This window comes from Suricata suricatta, chromosome 14 (assembly GCF_006229205.1).
Source record: "Suricata suricatta isolate VVHF042 chromosome 14, meerkat_22Aug2017_6uvM2_HiC, whole genome shotgun sequence".
Classification (NCBI taxonomy): Eukaryota; Metazoa; Chordata; class Mammalia; order Carnivora; family Herpestidae; genus Suricata; species Suricata suricatta.
In genome coordinates this window covers 20,163,697-20,184,982 of record NC_043713.1, presented here as the reverse complement: position 1 = coordinate 20,184,982, position 21,286 = coordinate 20,163,697, and the positions used below count along the sequence as shown (strand labels likewise).

The window sequence follows — 21,286 nt, the reverse complement described above, 5'->3', positions numbered from 1 at the left end:
GGGGGGGGGGGGGGGGAATGCATCTGGGGAGCACAGATACTGGCATTAGCCTTAGGCTACAAGGAGATAATGCTCACATTCAGGTCCAAGGGGTAATAAAAAAGCTACTCCCTTGTTCAAAATCCTCTAAACATTTTGTTTGCAAAGTTAAACACAAATGCTTTAGTTTGTTCAACTTCACAAGTATTCAAATACATGCAAATTTAAAATGAAATACCATTTTTATATACCGAGCTACCAACAAGAAAAAGCACTGATATATGCAGTGACAATGAAAAAAAGCTAAAACTGGAATGCATTGACTTGTCTACAGACTTTTACATTGGTGCAACCTTTTGGCAATCAACTTGCCAGTATGTGTCAAAATCATAAGCATTCAAACTAATCGTATTTCTGGGAATCTACTCTGATGAAACAATGTAAGACATAAGAAGGATCTTACGTATATAAAAATACTCACTGGAGTACTACCTATAATAGTGAAAAATAGAAATAACAATATGGAAATGATTAAGTCATATGCTAGCATAACACACAGTTCTTGGAATAATATAAATTAATTATAAAACTACAGCACATAAACTATATAAAACATGGCTAAAATGTATATAATGGTATGTATACATATTAAGTATATATACAGTATGATCATTATGTCATCAAAAGGTACATTAAAAGATTTAAAAAGTATAAAAATGCTAAAGTACTGTAACTGAATAATAAAAAAAGGAATGAGCATTTGTTCTTTTCTATCCCAAATCTCTTATAAATATTACAAATGATAACGTTTTTTAAATTTATAAAGACTGACACTTAAGGAAACCCGTCACAACATTCTCAGCTCCCGCTACTTCCCATGAAAACCCTGACCTCCAAACAGCGTCTTTTCATTCCCTGTCCATTTCCACTGCAACAGCTTTGCTAACACTACTCTCCCTAATTGGGAGTGTCCTCACCCTTCCACCTGCTTTTCTTAATCCCCTCAATCAGCAACATTCAGCGTATGTCCTGTATCTTTTCTAAAGGTCTCCCCAACCACCCTACCCACAGTAAAATCACCCTTCTGGAACACCTACCTATAGCCTATGTCTGTACTATTTTATTTGACCCTTTGTACACGGCATCTCCCCTCCATCACCCGGAATAATGCTTTTAAGTATTTCAGGACAACACATCATCCATTTCCTCTGCCCAGGAAGCTAATTTTTCTGTCTAGAAAAAAAGGAATATAATGTCCCTCATGGAACTCTGTGCCTTAGCTTCAATCATCAAAACACTAAAACAAGACTATGCTAGAAATAACCTTCCAAGGTTAGGAAAAAGTAAATGCTCTTAGAACATCTAGAATGAAGAATAATTTCCTGGGTTATAATAACTGAATACTGAGAATATTTACAAACTTTTCATACACAATGTCTTTAAAGTGCACATGCCTTGGCAATGAGAAAGAATGAAATCTGGCCGTTTGTAGCAACGTGGATGGAACTTGAGGGTGTTATGCTAAGTGAAATAAGTCAGGCAGAGAAGGGCAGATACCATATGTTTTCACTCCTAGGTCTAACAGGAGAAACCTAACAGAGGACCATGGGGGAGGGGAAGGGGAAAAAAATAGTTGGGGAGAGCGAGGGAGGCAAACCATGAGAGACTCTTGAATACTGACAAACTGAGGGCTGATGGCGGAGGGGGGGAGGGAAGGGGGGTGATGGGCCTGGAGGAGGGCACTTGTTGGGATGAGCACTGGGTGTCATATGGAAACCAACTTGACAATAAACTGTAAAAGACAAAAATATAAAGTGCGCATGTTTTTAAATTTTAACTTCACCTTGAAAGTTTCTTCTAACATATTTTAAAATAGTCATTCTTGGTTACTATCAAAAAGACAAGAGATATTAAACGCTAGCGAGGATGTGGAAGAAGGGAACACCTGTACACTGTTGGGAATGTAAACCAGTGCAGCTACTATGGAAAACAGTGTGAAGGTTTCTCAAAAAATTAAAAATACAACTCTCATTTGATCCAGCAACCCCACTTCTTAGTATATACCCAAAGGGGAAAAAAATTACTATCTTGAAGAGATACCTGCATGCCGATGTTCACTGCAGTATTATTTACAATAGCCAAGACATGGAAACAATCTAAGTGCTCATTGATGGATGAATGGATAAAGAAATATTATCAGCCATAAAAAGGAAGGAAATCCTGCCGTGTCTGATAACAATGGATGAATCTCAAGGCATTCTGCTATGGGAAATACGTCAGGCAGACATATATGATCTTACTTATATGTCGAATCTAAAAACGCTGTAACTCAGAGAAACCAAGAGTGGATCGGTGGTGGGTAGGGGTAGGGATGGATGGGGTGGAGTTGGTTACAGGGTACAAACTTCCAGTTATAAGATGACTAAGTTCTGGGGACCTAACATACAGCACAGTGACTACAGTTAACAGCACTGTATTATATTCTTAAAAGTTGCTAAGGGACATCTTAAATGTTTTTACCACCACTGCACAACCATAACAAGAACAAAAAATGGCAATTCTGTGAAGTGATGGATGTGCTAACTAACCTTACTGTGGTTATCCTTTTGCAGTGTTAATGTGTATCAAATCATCACTGCATTGTAGACCTTAAGCTTAGACAATGTTGGGGGTCAATTATATCTCAATAAAACTGGGAAAAAAAATTCTAAAAAAAAGTCTCACTTCTAGAAGGGAGTAAAGGAAAATTCCTATCTTTTGAAAGAAGAATTAACAAAAGGAAAAAAAATCTAAGACCAAATAGAACATTTAAATCCACTTCTTCGCTAATTCTTAAATATTTATTTTCTGGTAATAAACAAAGTGAATATTCTGTAGGAAATGTAATTAATATACAAAGACTATCAAAAACAAACTTCAGCCTATGAGCAGCCCATAACATAATAATTAAAAAGAAGAAGTAATGTCTCAAAAACGAAGTTTCTTTGAGTTGAGGATTAAAGAAAAAGTGAGACACTAGAAAATATCAAAGATGACAGCATCAAAGAAATGACAAAGAAACAGAAATGTGAGTTATTCACACACTGAGGGGTGAAAAATAGGAAAGATAGCCTTAACAGCAAAATAATTATGTCAAATTAAAAAGATTTTTGAATGTTCTATATATCTGACTAAATAAGAACGTTTCAATGATTTTACTATTTGCAGTAATAGGAACTTCTGTTTAATCTGAGGGAGAGACAAGCACTTGTCAAATATGCTGGTTGTATATATATAAATGTCTACTTGCCCCGTCATAAGTAGGTTTTAATTACAGGCCGATATCACTGATGAATTCTGTTTAATGCACTTTTGCTTACACATACTAATTTGCAATTTTAAAGCTAAGGCATTTTTAAGGAATCAATACATCAGAAATTTGTAATTCATATATTTTACCGAAATCAAATCAGATAGCCACACAAAGATGCAGGCATAGGATGTTTATTATATAAGACCGAATCATTCGTTTCTATGATTGCATCACGTCTAAACTAATCACTTCAAACTATTCAAGGCAGAACCCAGTTAACATCCAAAAGTCCAATCCCAGTCCTACGTCCCTAAGAATTACAAGCCCACTAGCTTGAATACTTTATTAAAAGACTGTGACCTGGTTAAAGAATAAAAACATTCATATCTACCTCAAAAATAGAAACCACTCTTGTCTAGTTATTTACTGGATGATCAAAGTTCTCCAAATGGAGTATCTGGCAATTCATGCTCCCGACCTAGTTCATCGAGACTGTGTGAAAGCACAGCGGAAGAAAATTATTTTTGCCTATGTGGGGTTGTTTTTTTTTGTCAACTATCTCCTCAACAATGATAGCTGATCAGCACACATCTGACATATGTACATCAAAATATAATTTAAATCAACATCTTTCCTTTACTAAAAAGCCTGAATCTAAACTGAAACAGTCAGAATGACAGATTATGATTTCTCAAACATTAATATGAAAGTTGTCTCTATTTTCCTATAATTGTCCAATGCCCCATCCTTTATTTTGAAATCCTTTAAGGGAGACAGTAGTCAAATACTCCTTCAATTCTTATACTGATGATTAAGCAAGGGGAAAGAAAACACCCAGCAAAAACCATCAGGTGACATGAAGATAAAGTTAAAAAGAGTTCAAAATTTCGAGGAAGTAACCTCCTAAATAATTTTAACACTTCCCGTCTATGCAAGCTAAAAGGAAGATAAAATCCTCAAAAGATCTGGGTTTAAAATGATATAACGTTTGGGGGAGTGGGAGAAGAGGAGGTGGGATTTTAGGTTTTTTGACATATTCTTTTCTTGAGAACAGTCTCATAAACGTTAATAAAAGAAGGAAAATGTAAAACTACTCAATGTTATCAGTGAATAAGGAGCAACTAACCTGATTATTTCAGCTTTAAAAATCTCCATTACCAGGGTCCCTATGGCCAGGTAACCCCAGTAAATACAATTACTACAGTTGTTAGAATCTGTGACTGAACTCAGGTACAGAAAACAGTTACTGTTTACATCGTCATAATTTGCTACTCAATTGGTCTTTACAATATTTGGGTTTGGAGACTTCACTGAGAATGGCTTGGCAAAGAAAAGATGAGGATACAATCCACCTACTCCCTATTCTTAATGAGGCAACTCAAATTTCCAGTGTGAAACTATGGGTTATTCCATGTTCTTTATCTTTCAGGCTTTTTGAAGCAAACTGTCTTACCCACTCATATACTTTGAAAAATTTCAATTGAGAAAGTCTTTACAAGGAAATGATTTAAAAATCACCAAAAAGCCAAAGGACAAGATGTTCAAGACTTTAGACAGTATCTAAGGAAGACTATAATCAGGGGACGGCTTTACCGAGGCGGGCAAAAGTTCAGAATGGCAGAATCCCTTCCCTGTGGTAATGAATATGCTAAAACCACCGCGGTTTGGTGACTACCACTGGGTGCAGTACTAGAACAGAAGGGAAAAGCCTGGCACAGAAAGCTGAATGGCCCAAAGAAAACCTCGGTGGTGACAAGAGCCTAAAGGCACATGCAGGTACGCATCTTTTATATTGGATGTGTCACACTTACATGGCCCCTGTTGAATCTCTTGGGGACCAACAGTAAAGCAAGTTTAGAACTTCAAATCTTGAGACATCTATAGCAAGATGCTGATCCAATGTGGCTCCAAATATCTTCTGTTTTCCTGGCTCACCTGAAGAGGAAAAAACACTACAGAGGATGTGGGAACTGAATTTCTTTATGTAGTTTCTTCTAGAGCAACTGTCTGAAAGTTTTGGCCCAATCCTTTATGAAGTCTGGAGATGAGACCCTTGAGGGACTAGTGGAAAACAAAATTCAAATGAAAAGGTGGAGTGAGGCATCTAAACGGGGAATATGAGAGCAAAGGATAATCGTCGTAGGGAACTCGGCATTTCTAATCTGTAAGTGGGAGGAGGCAGAGAAAGGAGAGAAAAAAATATGCACAGATGTTTCTCCCTCCACTCCCTCACCCCAACTGCTACTAAAAATTCCCAAGGCACCTAAACTTGTTGACCACAATTAGGGAATGAATAAGCAAGGTTGCTTGGAAAGGTAAGCATTTTGTCAAGTCTCCCTCCCCTGGCGATATGGCATTATTAAACAGAAGGGAGGCCTTTCAGATAATACTTTTTTCCTAAGAACGGATTCTGGTGCAATACAGTTTGAAGCAATAAAGAAAGAGAAATATAAACTGAATTTCTGCAAAATTGGAAGTCACAGGACAATATACCATATTGACAAAGTTTATTTAATTGTTTTTCAAAAGGGGAGGGACGGCTGTCATATAATAAGAAATCAGAACAAAAAGTAGTTTCTATAAAATCGAAAATATTTTTAAACTAAGCAACACCAACTACATGCTTCAGCCTCGTAGGAAATATTATCCCTGGAAAGATAATCTCTCAAAAAACTAAGATTAGCAAAAGCAAATCTGACGTACATTACCGCACAAAAGCACAAAAATGTAGTCCATAATATTAATTTAGATTCATTTTTAATTAACTTTTTTCTTAAGACATTTTACCTAAATATTGTTAGGAGCTATTCTCCAGCATTCATATAATAGCCTAGAAACATAAAACAATTTTCTTTCCAAATATCTTCCATTTTAACCGGTTTACTTGAACTATGTCCGGTAAAAATACCAGACTTGTCTGACAAGATTGGAGAACCAAGCAGATTCTTACCTGACGTGGCTGCTCATTCATTCGTTGTGGGTCTGATTTCACTTTATTACTAGGATGATTTGTGACTTTGGTTACTGGTTGTTTGAAAATTGATGCGGTTTGTCTAATTGGCAATGTTGTATTCAAGTCTGGTTTACCCTGTGGATATAAGCATGTTTTCATTAATATATGTTACATATGATTTGATGAATTTTTTATTAATTCATTATCCATTACTTTTTTAAGTTCTTATTTAAATTCTAGTTAGTTAACATACAGTACAATATTAGTTTCATATGTAAAACTAGCAATTCAACACATCTACACAACGCCTGATGCCCAGTCACAAGGGCACTCCTTAATCCACACCACCTATTTAACCCATCTCCCTTCTTTTAATCAATCAGCAAATAAAATCTAAGATGTGCCCTAGTGAAGGCAAAATGTGGCACAGAGTTCCTTTTAAGCTCATTTGCAAGGTTCTAACCATGGGGAATGCAGGGGCAAGGAAGGAGGGGGAAAAACAAAATGTGATTTAATCACTGTATGTTCTGATTCTGGCAAAAAAATATATATATATATTATATAAGGTCATCTATATGTGAAAAGAACATACCTGATATTTTTGATATGGAAATATACTTGATAAATCTACAGGATATTCAATGAACTTTTGTCTTTACAACTATCACCAGATAAAAATTGTGTTATCAACTTTCAGACTCCAAAACACTGGTTCTCAAACGTCAGCACACATCAGAACCACCCAGAGGGTTTATTAAAACACAGATTCCTGGGCCTATCTGCTAGAGTCGGATTCAGTAGAGATTCGAGGTGGTTCCTGGGCATTTGCCTTTCTATTAAGGTCTCAGGTGACCCTGATTCTACTACTCTAAAACAAAGATTGCAAATTGGTTGCAGGATGAAGTTTAACCCATAAATGTATTTCATTCAGTTTTTAGTGTCTAATAGATGAGCCAACATCTACAAATATGGAGGTATCACATAAACTCTAGAATCTACTTCTCTTTCAGACTCAAAGATCTAGAAATACCAGACCTGATTTGGTCACAAGAGGCCATAATTAACTAGTAATAGCTGTTCACAAGAGATGTCAAGGTTCTCCTTTAGCAAAATTCCTCAACAACTCATGTTTGCATTACCTGTCTGAGCCCTGTAAGTGTTGAGTTTGTGACCTCTGCTTACGGAACGTCATCAATGCCTAGAAAGGTAGGCATCAAAATAAGCTGACAATTACAGTACTACTTGGACCCACTACTAAATGTCTCCATCACCACCCACGCTCCACACTTTCCACCCCCTCCACCCACTTCCCTCCACCCCTTCTCCTCTGTATGTACTACGCATGCTTGTCATTCCTTTATCTCATTCAATTTCCTCCCAATGTATGTGCTTACCTTTAGAAGACATGGTCTTTTGCATTTACTTTTTTAGCAATTTCTACACCCAACATGGGGCTCTAATCCACAACCCTAAGATGAAGAGTCACCTGCTCTTCCAACTGAGCCAGCCAGGTGCCCCGAGGCATACTCATCTTAAATAAGACTTTTTCTTAGGTATTTAGCTTTCTTATCTTTATATATTTTCAAAATCTTTGATTTAAAAGTGAGCAACTTTGAGGGATAGGCTGCAAAATTATCACTTAGGACACCCTCTTTAAAAGTGTGAAGCCTAGGGATGTACAGTTTGTTTTTTTATGTTTATTTATTTTTGAGAGACAGAGAGAAGACAGTGTGAGTAGGGGAGGGTCAGAGAGTGAGGGAGACGCAGAATCTGAAGCAGGCTCCAGGCTCTGAGCTAGCTGTCAGCAGAGCCGGACACAGGGCCCAAACCTACGAACCATGAGATCATGACCTGAGCCGAAGCCAGACGCTTAACCGACTGAGCCACCCGGGTGCTCCAGGAATGCACAGTTACAAAGCTCTCCTAGTAATTCTGTGATGCACAGGTTTGGACACCTCTGATATGACATCTAGAGCATTCTGAGGCCCTTAGAATGAAGCTACCCAAACTAGAAAATAGGCAATACTTTATCCTAGAGAAGCTGACAGAGAACTTTTCCTGTCACTAGTATAATTAGCATAGATTACTAAACAATACTTGTTTGGTTTTTAGTGTCTTCATTCGCAAAGAACGTGCCCTCAGCTGGTGTTAGAACACGACGGTGTCACTGGACAGCCAGCGCACCGCAGCTGTTTGTGTGCACAGCAGAGCCTCTCCAATTCTCATCTTAAGGGAAACGGCGGAGACTCTTTCTAAATGAATCCTGAATCCACAAAGACTATTAACGAAACATATAAAACTGTTGGTTCTACAATGGTAAGGTTATTTTTTTTTCATTAACTTACGCTGTTGGTATAATGTAAAAATTAGAAGAAAAAACTGGCTAAAAATATTCAAAATACAATTCCCATTAACTGAGGAGATAGTGCATTCCTCAGTGGGAGTCAGAGATTATTCAAGAGTATGCTGTGTTACTTTCCTCTTGATCTTATTTTGGTTTTTATTATGTTTTCTCCTTTTACCTGGCTTGAAACTCAGACGACAGCATTTTTCACTAATGAATTTTGTATTCCAAAACAGTAGCATGTAATCTGAAAAACTGGACTAACTGGTTTTCCCAGAAACTGTTACAAAAATAGTAAATTTTTTTTTAACACTCTTACCTGAAGAGTGAAGTCATCACTGTTTAGGCCCAGTTGTGTGTCTGAATCCTTCTAAATAACTACCAATCTGCCATAATTTATGAATTATAAAGCGAACACTTTTTTTTTTTGAGAGAAAGAGAACACGAGCTGGGGATAGGGGAACACGGGGAGGGAAGAAGGAAAGAGGGAAAGAGGGAAGGAGGGGGGGGAGAGACAGAGGGAGAAACAGAGGGAGAAAGGGGGGTAGGGGGAGGGAGGGAGGGGGGGAGAGAGAGAGAGAGAGAGAGAGAGAGAGAGAGAGAGAGAGAGAGAGAGAAAGGGAAGGAGGGAGGGAGGGAGGGAGAGAGGGGGAGAGAGAGAGAGGGAGAGAGAATCCTACGCAGGCTCCACGCTCAAAGCAGAGCACAACACGCAGCTCGATCCCATGACCCTGGGATCAAGACATGAGCCGAAATCAAGAGTCAGACGCTTAACAGACTGAGTTCCCCCAGAATGCCTGCCCCAAACAAACACTTTTTTTAATGAAACAAGATTAAGGCTATTCTTATAGTTGTAATCTTCCCTTTCAGCATGAGGAAAAGTAAAGCAGAGGTTTCTTAGATCACAAAATTAGACTTGCACACACACATTCTAATATTAGAAAGAACTTCCAACCTAGATCAATCTTCTCAGTATACAGGTTAGCCCTCAAATCAAAATTGAATGTATTTTATAATAATGTGTACATTAGGCTGGAAGTACTCAAATAATTTTTGAGACTATTCTCTCCTCCTAGGTGCTGGAATACAAAAACAAAACTTTAAAATTTAAAAAAATTTTTACTTCATCCCTTTCTAATAAATATCTCTGAAAAGGATCTTTCTACATTCAGAAAGAACACACAATAAAAATTAATTTTTAAAAATAGAAAATCAGCGACAGGAAGGAAACAAATTTCCTTTGAAAAGATTAATAGTGATCAATACTAGAGCTGAGCATCAAAAGTGGATCTGAAATTTTTAGGATTCTGGATGAAAAAGAAAAACATGAAATTATATAGATATCAGGTCAGAGAGAATAAAGTATACCAACTAATGAGGGAAACAAAGCTGTCCTAGTATTAAATCTAGAAAAAAAAGTAACATCACAACAAAACTAAGCAAATTTCAATTGTTTTTTTTTCAGTGACCTTCCATAAAAGCCAAGAATATAAAATTTAAAGGAAACTTGGTGAAGGTGATTCTTAAAGGGCCTAAACACCCACATGGTCTAATTACCATGTAGCCTGTCGGTGGGTCTAACTTAGGCTAGAAAAGAGGATAATTAAAGAGACGGAGTAAGAGCATGTGTCATAAACCAGTGATTTTAAAAGTTTCGCATTCCTGCGGGTTAAAATTTTTTTGAAAATATCTATCTCATCTACATTTGAGAGCTGACATCAAGACTATTTCAAACTGTAATGTAAATAACTGCAAAGAAGGCACTACACATTTTACATACTGACACTTTGATAATAAACCTATCACTTTATCTTTTAAATTTTTATTTTATTTTCATTTTGATAATAAACCTATCACTTTAAACTGTATCTAACAATCTAAATATATCCACCATCGACCACTTGTATGTGAACTTTTCAATTACACACTTTATTCCACTCCTTTTTCTCTTTGAATGATTCCATTCTTAAAGTTATTTCCTCTTTTAAACTTGAAAACCTTTAGTTGATCATATATATGTCATGAGATTATTTTTTTTAACTTTTTGTGACCATAAAGTAGTGATTAAAAAATGTCTTTTGATTTACTACATTACTAGTATATAACTACCCCAAAAGTAATTTACATGTTAATGAATGAGATTAAAATTAGACGTCTTAAAGAAGAGAATTTTTTATTTAAAAATAACCTTAGGGCGACTGGTTGGCTCAGTCAGTTGAGTGTCCGACTTCAGCTCAGGTCATTATTTTGTGGTTCGTGGGTTCGAGCCCTGCGTTAGGCTCTATGCTGACAGCTCAGAGCCTGGAGTCTCCTGTGGATTTTGTGTCTCCCTCTCTCTCTGCCCCTCCCCCTGCTCATGCTCTGTCTCTCAAAAATAAATAAATGTTGGGGTGTCTGGGTGGCTCAGTTGGTTAAGCGTCCAGCTTCGGCTCAGGTCATGATCTCAAGGTTCGTGGGTTCAAGCCCCGCGTCGGACTCTGTGCTGACAGCTCAGAGCCTGGAGCCTGTTTCAGATTCTGTGTCTCCCTCTCTCTCTGACCCTCCCCTGCTTATGCTCTCTCAAAAATAATAAATAAACGTTAAAAAAATTGTTTTAGTAACTTCATGGGCTGGGATGGATGCTGGGCCAGGCCCAAGATTTAGTACCAATTCCATTCCGATCTTTCATTTTTTTGTAGATGTAACAGCAAGAAACCCTACTTGCATAAATGAGTAAATAGAAGTGAGTTTTATTGTCATTGTCAATTCTTTGAACTTGAGTTACATGTCAAAATATCACATAGTAAACCAGCAAAAAATTTCAGTAATTGAAGTCTACTAAAGTGCTCTGCAAATTCTAGACAAAGAACTTTACTGGCAGAAAGTCTTGGCTGTTACCAAGTAATTCATTTTCTTGGCATCAACACCAGTATTTCAAATTATTCCTTTACTGGAGACCAAACATTTTGCACATAGTAGTATGGCAGACTAGTAAAAAGTACGCTCTTCGATAAAATGGGAGAACATGGACTACAAAAGGGGAATGGGGGGAAAAGAGTTTGTGCCTCCATCTCGGGCATGTTCAGATCAACTGCAGGAAAGTGTGTGTCTAGAAGAATATAGACACATTCCTTTAAAACCACACATGCTGTATATACTATGGAAGTCTTTCTATAGCATAGTTTGAACAGCAGGAACTTAAATTATATATTCTAAATATCACTTTTCCCAGCCTAGCTTTGAAATAAAACTGAGTAACAGTTCAGAACTGTACATATTCTATGACAAGAACCAAAAGGACTCATTTCATCTTTAGCATTCTTGCAAATTTTGCACTTTTAAAAATTAGCCGTGTTTCTTTTAATGTAAAAAATGTTGCTCTACCTACCCAAAATGTTCAAACAAAACTGATACTTCCAAGTATCATTCAAGTATCATTTTAATTCTATGGGTTTCCATGTAATACATAACCCCCAAGAGATATTCATGCCCCAACTTGAGAAGCAAAGGCTTTGTATTTTGGGGATCACTTTTCTCATCTGTAAATGACGATAATAACAATAACCATTCATAAGATTCTTACAAACATCACACAAGATAATGCATGATTAATGCTGCTGCCTAATGCAGCTTTCATCTAGTCACTGAACAAATACTGAGTGCCTACTATGTGCCAGACTCTGATGGTATGCTGAGTATACAGTCATCAAAACACAAAGACAGACAGACAGACAGACAGACAGACACACACACACACACACACACACACACCCCTGCCTCAGAGCTTATATTCTGGGAGAAGACAACAAAATAGGTGCATATTTTATGGTCACATTGGCATGTAAATTCCGAATAGCTGCTCTTTCTATTATCATCATTAATGTGTTTTTGAGCATGCTACTGAAACCTAGGAACTTAAACCTATTAAGCTTTTCCAGGAGAAAAGCCATCCCTGGTTCACAAAGAGGGGAGCCTGAGTTAGATTAAACCAAGATCATCAAAAAAAATAATTTCAGATTTGTTCCAGAATATGTACAGTGGCTATAGTTAATGCCTTTCCACAAAATCAAAAGCCAATAAGGCAAAGGGCTTTACAATCTGATTTTTTTTAAACTGGGATAGAATTCACATACCATAAATATCATCATTTTTAAGTGTACGATTCAGTGGTGTTTTTTTAATATATTCACAAAGTTCTGCAAACTTCATAGGCTTTTGCAAAAACTAAAGAAAAAATACCTGGGATCTAGGATTTTGTACTGAAAATCCACTTAGTATAATATGCAAAGAGTAAGGTTTTTTTTTAAGGAGACCAATGAGATTAAAAAAAGAGTAGATGGCATATATTTTGAGCTCACTAAAAGGAACTTACACTTGTAGTTAACTGAAGAGGTGGAGTGAAATTCATCATTGAAAACAAGTTTTGAGGAGTTCGACTTGAAAAGTAACTTCTTACAGCTTTAGTTAATAAGAAGTCAGTAATGGACTTACAGCAAAAGATCGAAATGAGTTTCAACCAAATACTGAAAAGCAGCTCTACTCCAACTAAGGCATCTACTGTGTGGATTCATTATCTCCTTTACATCTCGGCGGGCACTAGCTGTGTATACGTCCTTGGGAGAATTGTGAAGATAATCACATAGATCATATTCTGTAGGGCTTACTTCTCTTGCTGACTTACAGTCTACAATGTCAGGGAACTCTTCAGGACCTATAAGACTCAGTGAGACAGACCTCAATCGCCAACACAAAAACCTGAGCACTGAAAATAAATCTTGCCCAAGGCGTAGCATGGGCTACTATGATGCCAAACCTACCTTTGGTATTATCATGAAAGTCAAGCCAAGCCCTCTCAAAAGGTTCTATCTATAATACTTGGATAAATTTAAAGCACTAAATTACAATATAAACATATCATTGTGAAGAGATTATTCTCATCAGCAAGCCTATTTGCTAACATGTAAAGTTCTTCTGTTTACATTTTGCTCCCTAGGCAATCTTTATCCAGTGAATATCTAAATACAGATGACCCTTGAACAATGTGGGGATTAGGGGCATCTAATTGCCACACAGTCAAAAATCCACATATAATTCTGACTCCCCAAAAACCTTACCACTTGTAGCCTACTGTGACCAGAAGCCTTATGAATAACATAAATAGTTAATACATACCTTCTATGTTGTATGTATTGTATGCCATATTCTTACACCAAAGTAAGCTAAAGAAAATGTTCTTAAGAAAATCATAAGGAAAAGAAAATACATGTACAGTATTGCCCTGTATTTATCAAAGAGCCTGCATATAAGTGGACCTGTACAGCTCACCCTGTGCTCACGATCAATTGTATCTGCTCAAACTGGCCAAAAGAATGGAACAGTGTTGTTAGCTGACAACTTACCTTCATTTATAAGCTAATTTATTAGCAAACAATAAATAGATAGCTTATTTAAGGATGTTCCCGCAATGAGAAAATTAGAAGTGCTTTGGACAAGGGAATACTAAACCGTCCTAGGACTAAAGAGGCCTTTGCTCTGATCCTTTCCTCCTTTATTCACTCATTAAACAAGCATTGTCCATGTCACCACCCTTCCTGCCTGAATGAGCACTGGCCCCCGACTTCCACTTCCGCACCTCTACATTTTCTACAGCAGCCACAGCAATCCTAACTGCTCCCTCCCTGGAGTCTGAAAACAGCACCCGCACCATTCCTTATGCCGGCTTGACAAGCGGTGACTAGGTTGTCTACTACCCTGGCCTCACCTAGGAAGCCTCTCCCTCTCACTAAACTCCAGCCATTGTGGCCTGCTTTGCCCTCAGAGGCTAAGTCTATCCTGCCTTAGGGGTTTTAAACAGGCTATTCCCTTTACGTGGTATGCTTTTCCTTGTGGTTTTTGTATAGCTCTTATCATTCAGATCTCAGCCGAAAAATCATCCCCTTGGAAAAAACTTCCCTGACTGCTAAGCCTGAACAGCCACCCAGTCTCAAGCACGCTTACTTAACTCACACTACAGCACTTGATATTTAAACGGTGTATTAGTTTGTCATACCACTAGAATTAAAGCTCCCAGGAGCACAGAAACTTCCTTTACCATATTTTCAGAGTCTGCAATAAGGCCTAAGCATATAACATCATGCTGAAAGTTTTCTGTGGAATAAACGGATGTATAAAATGTCTATTACACATAAAATCTTCGGTTATGCAGACATTACCGTTCAATAGTCTCATTTTCTGCTTAAACTCACAGATGCTAAACAGGTAGAAAATGCTACAATTCATTGCTGTCTGCAATGTCCATCTCAAAATTATGATGCAAAGAATAAAGTCACCTGGGGTGCCTGGGTGGCTCAGTCAGTTAAGCCTCTGACTTCAGCTTAGGATATGATCTTGCAGTCTGTGAGTTCAGGCCTCGCACTGGGTTCCCCGCTGTCAGCATGGGGCCCGCTGTGGATCCTCTGTCCTCAACTCTTTCTGCCCCTCCCCAACTTGTTCTCTCCCTCTCTCTCAATAAATAAAACATTAAAAAAAATTTTTTTTAATTTTTTAAAATTTAAAATGAGCAGGGGAGGGTCAGAGAATGAGGGAGGGAGACACAGAATCTGAAGACAGGCTCCAGGCTCTGAGCTGTCAGCACAGAACCTGTCTCGGGGCCTGAACCCACGAACCGTAAATTCATGACCTGAGCTGAAGCCAGACACTCAACCGACTGAATCACCCAGATGCCCCTAAGAGAAATTTTTAAAGAATAAAGTTATCTATATTATCTGCCTTGAGATTCTCAATGTTAAGAGAAATAGGCCCCCACACTTACGCCATCTATTACTATTTGTTATGCTTACATGTGGGATGCAGCCAGTGTCTTCCTGTGAGTCACAAAGTCAGCCCTCAGTCCAGACCATGTTTCACCGTGTACTCTGCTCTGACAATTACCCAAAGGAATACCGCCACATATCACATTCCTCAGTAGTGACTGAAAAGTCTCTCAGATCACACATTATCACCCACCACTCATCTACCCCACTGTTCAGTGGCTTTCAAACTCTTTTGACCCATCCCACACCCGATCCTCATCCCATACACTCTTGAATGATGAACCAGGCTTTCCCATATACCCAGAATTTTCTCTAAACATTCTCTCCAGTTCCTGCACTCACTGATTTGGCCATCCTTTGATGGCCTCACGTCCTCTCAAATGAAGCTTTTCTCTTTCCCTCCCTCTCCTCCCACCCTTCCTACCTCTGAGTCCTAACTATATATCCAAGGGCCAAGAGGTGGCACGGGTCTTCTCTTTTCTCTCATTTTTCTGGAATAATTTCCCCAATTTTTGATCCTTCAAAAACACCAGTTCCTTTGAAGCTCATATATCTGGCTATACTAGCCTCCACCTCTCCTCCCTTTCTTCTTCATTCACTAGACTTTAGTTTCCATTTCCGTCTTCTCCATCCCAACTCTTGTTCTCATTCTGGGAGGCCTCAATACCCATGTGAATAATTCCCCAATATCCCGAGTCCTCTGAACTATTCCTCTGCCCAACCTCACTCCCCTAACATTACAACCACAGGCTGTCAGTGCTAGTGACTACGCCATCTCCAGGATCTCAATCATCCCACTCTCCCAATTCCTACTTCCTATCCTCGCAGCTCCCTTTCTCAGAACCGCCCTCTGCTTTCTTTTACCCCATCAACATCTACTATTCACGGACTATCTTGTGTTCTCATTGCTCCTTAACCCCTTTCATAATCCTCCCTTCCCAGTACAGGTTTCATGGGCCTCCATCACATCATCATCGTCATCGATCATCACCATCACCATCACCATCACCGCAAACGTGCTTAACTTGCTGGACCTCTGTGGTGTTTCCACTTGTGTTACAGACTACATTGTTCTTAAACTTTTCCGTCTTTAAGTTGGGAGTTTAAGGGGTGCCTGGGTGGCTTAGTCGGTTAAGCGGCCGATTTCGGCTCAGGTCATGATCTCAAAGTTCGTGAGTTTGAGCCCTTTGTCAGGCTCTGTGCCATTAGCACAGAGCCTGGAGCCTGTTTCGGATTCTGTGTCTCCCTCTCCCTCTGTTCCTCCCTCATTCGTGCTCTGTCTCTCTCTCTCAAAAATAAATAAAAGTTAAAAAAAATTTTTTTTTTTAATTGGGAGTTTAACCAAATCAGCATCTCTTTAATCTACCAACTAGTGATTCTCTTTTCTATCCAAAAAAATGTTTACTGAAAGATTTGTCCATCTTATCTCTCACTCACTTTTAAGTCCGCCCAATCTGGCTTCTGTTGCCACTGAAAATCTAGGTTATTAATTTACCTTCATGTTGCCAAACTCAATGGAACTTTCTGTTTCCCTCCAGTCAACCCTTCAGCGGCATCAATACAACTAACCACTCACTCTTCCTTTTGAAACATTCTCCTCTCCCGTGTCTCTCCTACCTTACTAGCCATTCTTTCTCAACCCACTTTTTGGATTCCTTCTGCTCTAACCAAGTTCTAGTTTTGGGCTTTCCTCAGAGCTTGGTTCTAGATCTTTGTGTCTGGGTAATCTCTTTAGTCCCATTACTTGGAATACTACCTAAGTACTAATGACTTTCCAGGTGAGACCTCATAGTTTGGCATACCAACTGCCTATGTGACACCTCCATCGGATTAATAAGCACCTCAAACTGCATTTTCAAAATTTATTTTATTGACCCATATATTTTCCTAAGGTGATCTCAGTGAATGGTAACCCAATCTACCCACTCATCTAAAAATTAAGGTCTCACACTCGAGTCTTCTCTTTCTGTCATCTTCCACACCCAATAATTAGCAAATCCTGTAAATTTTACACTGAAAACAGATCTAGAAACAGTCCACTTCTCTTTACCACCACACGTCTATGCCATCGTCATTTAGCAACAGGCTACTATACCTACTTGCTCCCCACTTCCACTTTTGTCCATTTCATCTCAAATGAACAGAAACTGGACTCAACAGAGGCCCACAATTAAGGGAGATGCCAGTAATCCCTTAAGGACTTCAAGGTCTAGAAATGCTAATTTATCACCTGTGATCTGCTCACTCCCCCTCTTCACTCTCAACTATATCCACTAGAAAGATACCAGAGGACACTCCATTCAACAAGGGCCTACTACACTGATGAAGAGGATACCAGCATCTTTGGAAAAGATTTCAGTTACTTTTTTCTCTATAAGGCCAGGAATATTGGTGGAAAGAGGTCTCTCTTCAGTGTGGATTGAAAGAATCCAAGGGAAGTTCTTACCACAGAATATGCTCTACCAGAAGCTGGTAAGCAGAATGATCCTACCACAGGGTCCTGAGGAGATAAATGTCAGCCCACTAAGGTACTACTTTCAATAACTGAAAATCCCCAATCTATTCAACAAAGGCCTAACTTGAGATACAGCAAGTGAGTTGGTCCCTCCTATCTTTTGCCAAGGTCTTGCGTCCTCTCCTGCTTCTAAAACAGTGGTTATTAGCTTTATCAGCTACATTTTCCTTTAGAATTTGATAGACTCTCTCCTCGCAAAAACGCCTAACAGAAAATACTGCACTTAGTTCAAAGGTTCCTGAAGGGCCCCCTGAAGCATGGACTCTCAGACTGGACACCTGACTCTGTTGGTTTTCTCTTGGCCTCTTTTATTCATTAAAGGAAAAATAACAATAATGATAAGGTTCTTTGGTCATGCATTCTCTTCTGAATATTTTCCTCTCTCCTCTACCCCTCAATCTCCATAAAAGTAGTCTGATCATTTTTGTGGAGGGGGGTAAAAACACACATGTACTGTACATACATGTTTGTAAATGCACAGAAGCTCTGGAAGGACACACAAAAAAACTGCCTAATAGCAGTTTCCTCTCAGGAAAAGAACTGCACATGAGAGGTAGAGAAGGAGGGAGGCTTTTTTATTGACTATCCTTTCACCTTGTGTACAAATTACCCATCAAATAATAATAAGTCAAAATTTTTAATATTTTAAAACAGCAGGATACATTTTGCTTCTAATTTCTCATTTCCCAGAAACCTTCCGCCATTCAAAGAAACACTTCTTTCTGGCTCCTCATTAACTGGTCACCTGATGCCTTCTAACTTGGAAATCCAAGTAGATTTTCTTTCCTAGGCTTTTATAATACCACAGTTTCTGAATTCTCCTACTACCTTTCTAGAAGTTCCTTCTTATTATCCATGAGACTAATTTATTCATTTATTCACTACCGACAGTGTGACAAGATAATTTTCTTCTATTTGCCCCTCTGTTAGGCGATCCTAGTAAGTCATGACAAACCACGTGACAGGAGTTCTCAAAGCATGACCTGGGAGTTCCTGGGGGTACACCAGATCCTTTCAGAAGTCCAAGTAACAAAACTATTGTAACTCAGTCTTTCTCATCCCATCCCCAAACTTGCTCTTCCTCTGCTATTCTTTGGCGACCGCCAAGCCAGCACTGCAGCATGCATCACCAGTTCTGTCTCTCTACAGTCATCAGTACTTACACGTACTTGACTCTAGCACCTTGCCATACCTCCTGCTACAGCATTTCAAGCCATCATTACTTTTCTAGACTACAACAGCCCAAACCACACCCCTACTTCCAGTTTCATCTTTTTCCAAATCCATTCTCCCGCTGTACCCATTCTATCCAGTACCCAATCTGATTCCCACCATCACCACCTGTTCACTAGTGTTTCTCAAATTGCAAATACTGTTCCCAAGATGAGTTAGCTCTCTACAAGAATTTTTATTATTTTGTTGGGGATAATTAAAACAAGCACATTCTAGGGGCGCCTGAGTGGCTTAGTCGGTTAAGCATCCAACTTCGACCTAGGTCATGATCTCACGGTTCGCGGGTTTGAGCCCTGCATCGGGCTCTGTGCTGACAGCTAGCTCAGAGCCTGGAGCCTATCTTCAGATTCTGTATCTCCTTCTCTCTCTGACCCTGCCCTGCTCATGCTGTCTCTCTCTGTCTCTCAAAAGATAAATAAAAACATTAAAAACAAACAAACAAGCACATTCTAGATCATTTGGTTACATATCTAGGACACGGTCATACAGAATCCAAGGCCATGTTGATAAAATCACAATAGCACACTACCATAAACCAACATAATTCAGGAGAAACGAATAATGGAAGACTGACACAACTGACTCCACCCCAGACAATATAATGTTTATTTCCAAATTATCAAGTTTGTGTGACTAGAGAAATGTGATGAAAGAACCGAGTCTTTCCAAGGTGTTAGTAGCACTGACCAGCCCACCTAAAAAGTAACTTGCTCCATACCATATGCATTGTAAGCATTTTATAAGATATATCATACGTCACATTAATGTTAAGGAACTTGGATTTTATTAGTTTTGTCACTTTATACATTTAGTGTTTTAAGAGCTAGAAACACAAGGAATTCAGTTTAATGTTTACACATCTGAAACACTGAACTAAAAAGAATTTCTAGCAACAAAACAAATTATTAGAGTTCCCACCAAAACATATTTGGCACCCAGAATCATTGTACTCTTTTTTATCCAATCCTAGTTTTTCCAATTACTTTTTTAAAGAAACTTACTTTTCAAGAAACTAGCTTCCTTTTTAAAATGTTAAGTGCCATATCTCTGAAACTTTAATATGTCTCTCCTCTTTAAAAGATCAAAGCCTGCCTGAATGCCTAACTAGTTAGCTTTCAAAGCAAAGATTTTGTTGTCTTATTCACATATTACACATGCTATGCTGTATATGGTAGCCACTAGAAATAGGTGGCTATTTAAACTTTCATTAGACAAAACTAAAAATCAGTTACTCAGTCTCACTAGCCATATTCCAACCACTCACTAGTCAGCCACATGTGGCTGGTGGCTACAACATCTCCATCATTACTAGCTGTATCTTCTCCCTTTAAGGAAGTGTTGAGAAAGCTGTTCATCACTTCAGACTTCCAAATCTTCGTCTCGTCTTCTTCTATTAACTTAATGGAATATCTTCGGTAACTTATTTGATAGCTCTACTCTATCAGCTACAAAGAGCTAGTGACTAGAAAGAATTATGGTAGTAGCAAATCAGTAGGTACACTGTAATCAAAAATGGGACAAATTTTCAGGGTAAGGATAAGATTGTGACGGAGACAAGCAAGAATAGATACTGCAGAAACAGTAGTAGATACGAATCAAAAGACAATGCCCACTCCACTGTACCCACTCATCCTAAAATGATTACCACTTTGCAAAGATCTTCAAAAGATCTCTTCCCAACCATACCTGAAGTATTATACACCCAGTAAACACACTTTTGGTACGAAAAATATATTAAGATCTCAGTATATAATTAGTCATTATGAACCACAATTTAACCTGTTTCAAAGTTTATTTTGTTGATAACATTTTAAATTCTTTCAAGGGTTTTTAAAAACCTCAAAACAACACAATGAATAATGCACTCGGCCAAGTTTACAACTATATAGCAAAACTATATACATGCCTGTTTGCTTATTTAAATCTCCCAGCATTCTCTATACTGTATTATTTTTTAAAAAGACATAATACATAATTAGCCCCAAATACATTTTCTGCTTTATAGAGATATTCAGTGTTGGCATGACTCCAAGAGAAAGCTTATTTTTAAAAGTGCAAAAGTCCCATTTTCTGACTGCTTAATTAAGAGAAAACCAGGTGCAAAAATAAGACTATGCCCCCCCAATTCAAATAGAAACTTCAGAAAACAATGACAATGAAAGGCACTTCCAAAATAATG

The 21,286-nt window shown here is 38.3% G+C and overlaps 1 protein-coding gene across 1 annotated transcript in view; it reads right to left on the bottom strand.

Annotated features, from left to right (window-relative positions):
* MBD2 (methyl-CpG binding domain protein 2) overlaps positions 1-21,286 on the bottom strand; it is a 65,262-nt gene that overhangs the window by 24,605 nt on the left and 19,371 nt on the right. Inside the window, exon 4 of the mRNA XM_029921549.1 lies at positions 6,222-6,359. Within this exon, the coding sequence (XP_029777409.1) occupies positions 6,222-6,359 (138 nt within the window). The remainder of the gene's footprint in view (positions 1-6,221; positions 6,360-21,286) is intronic.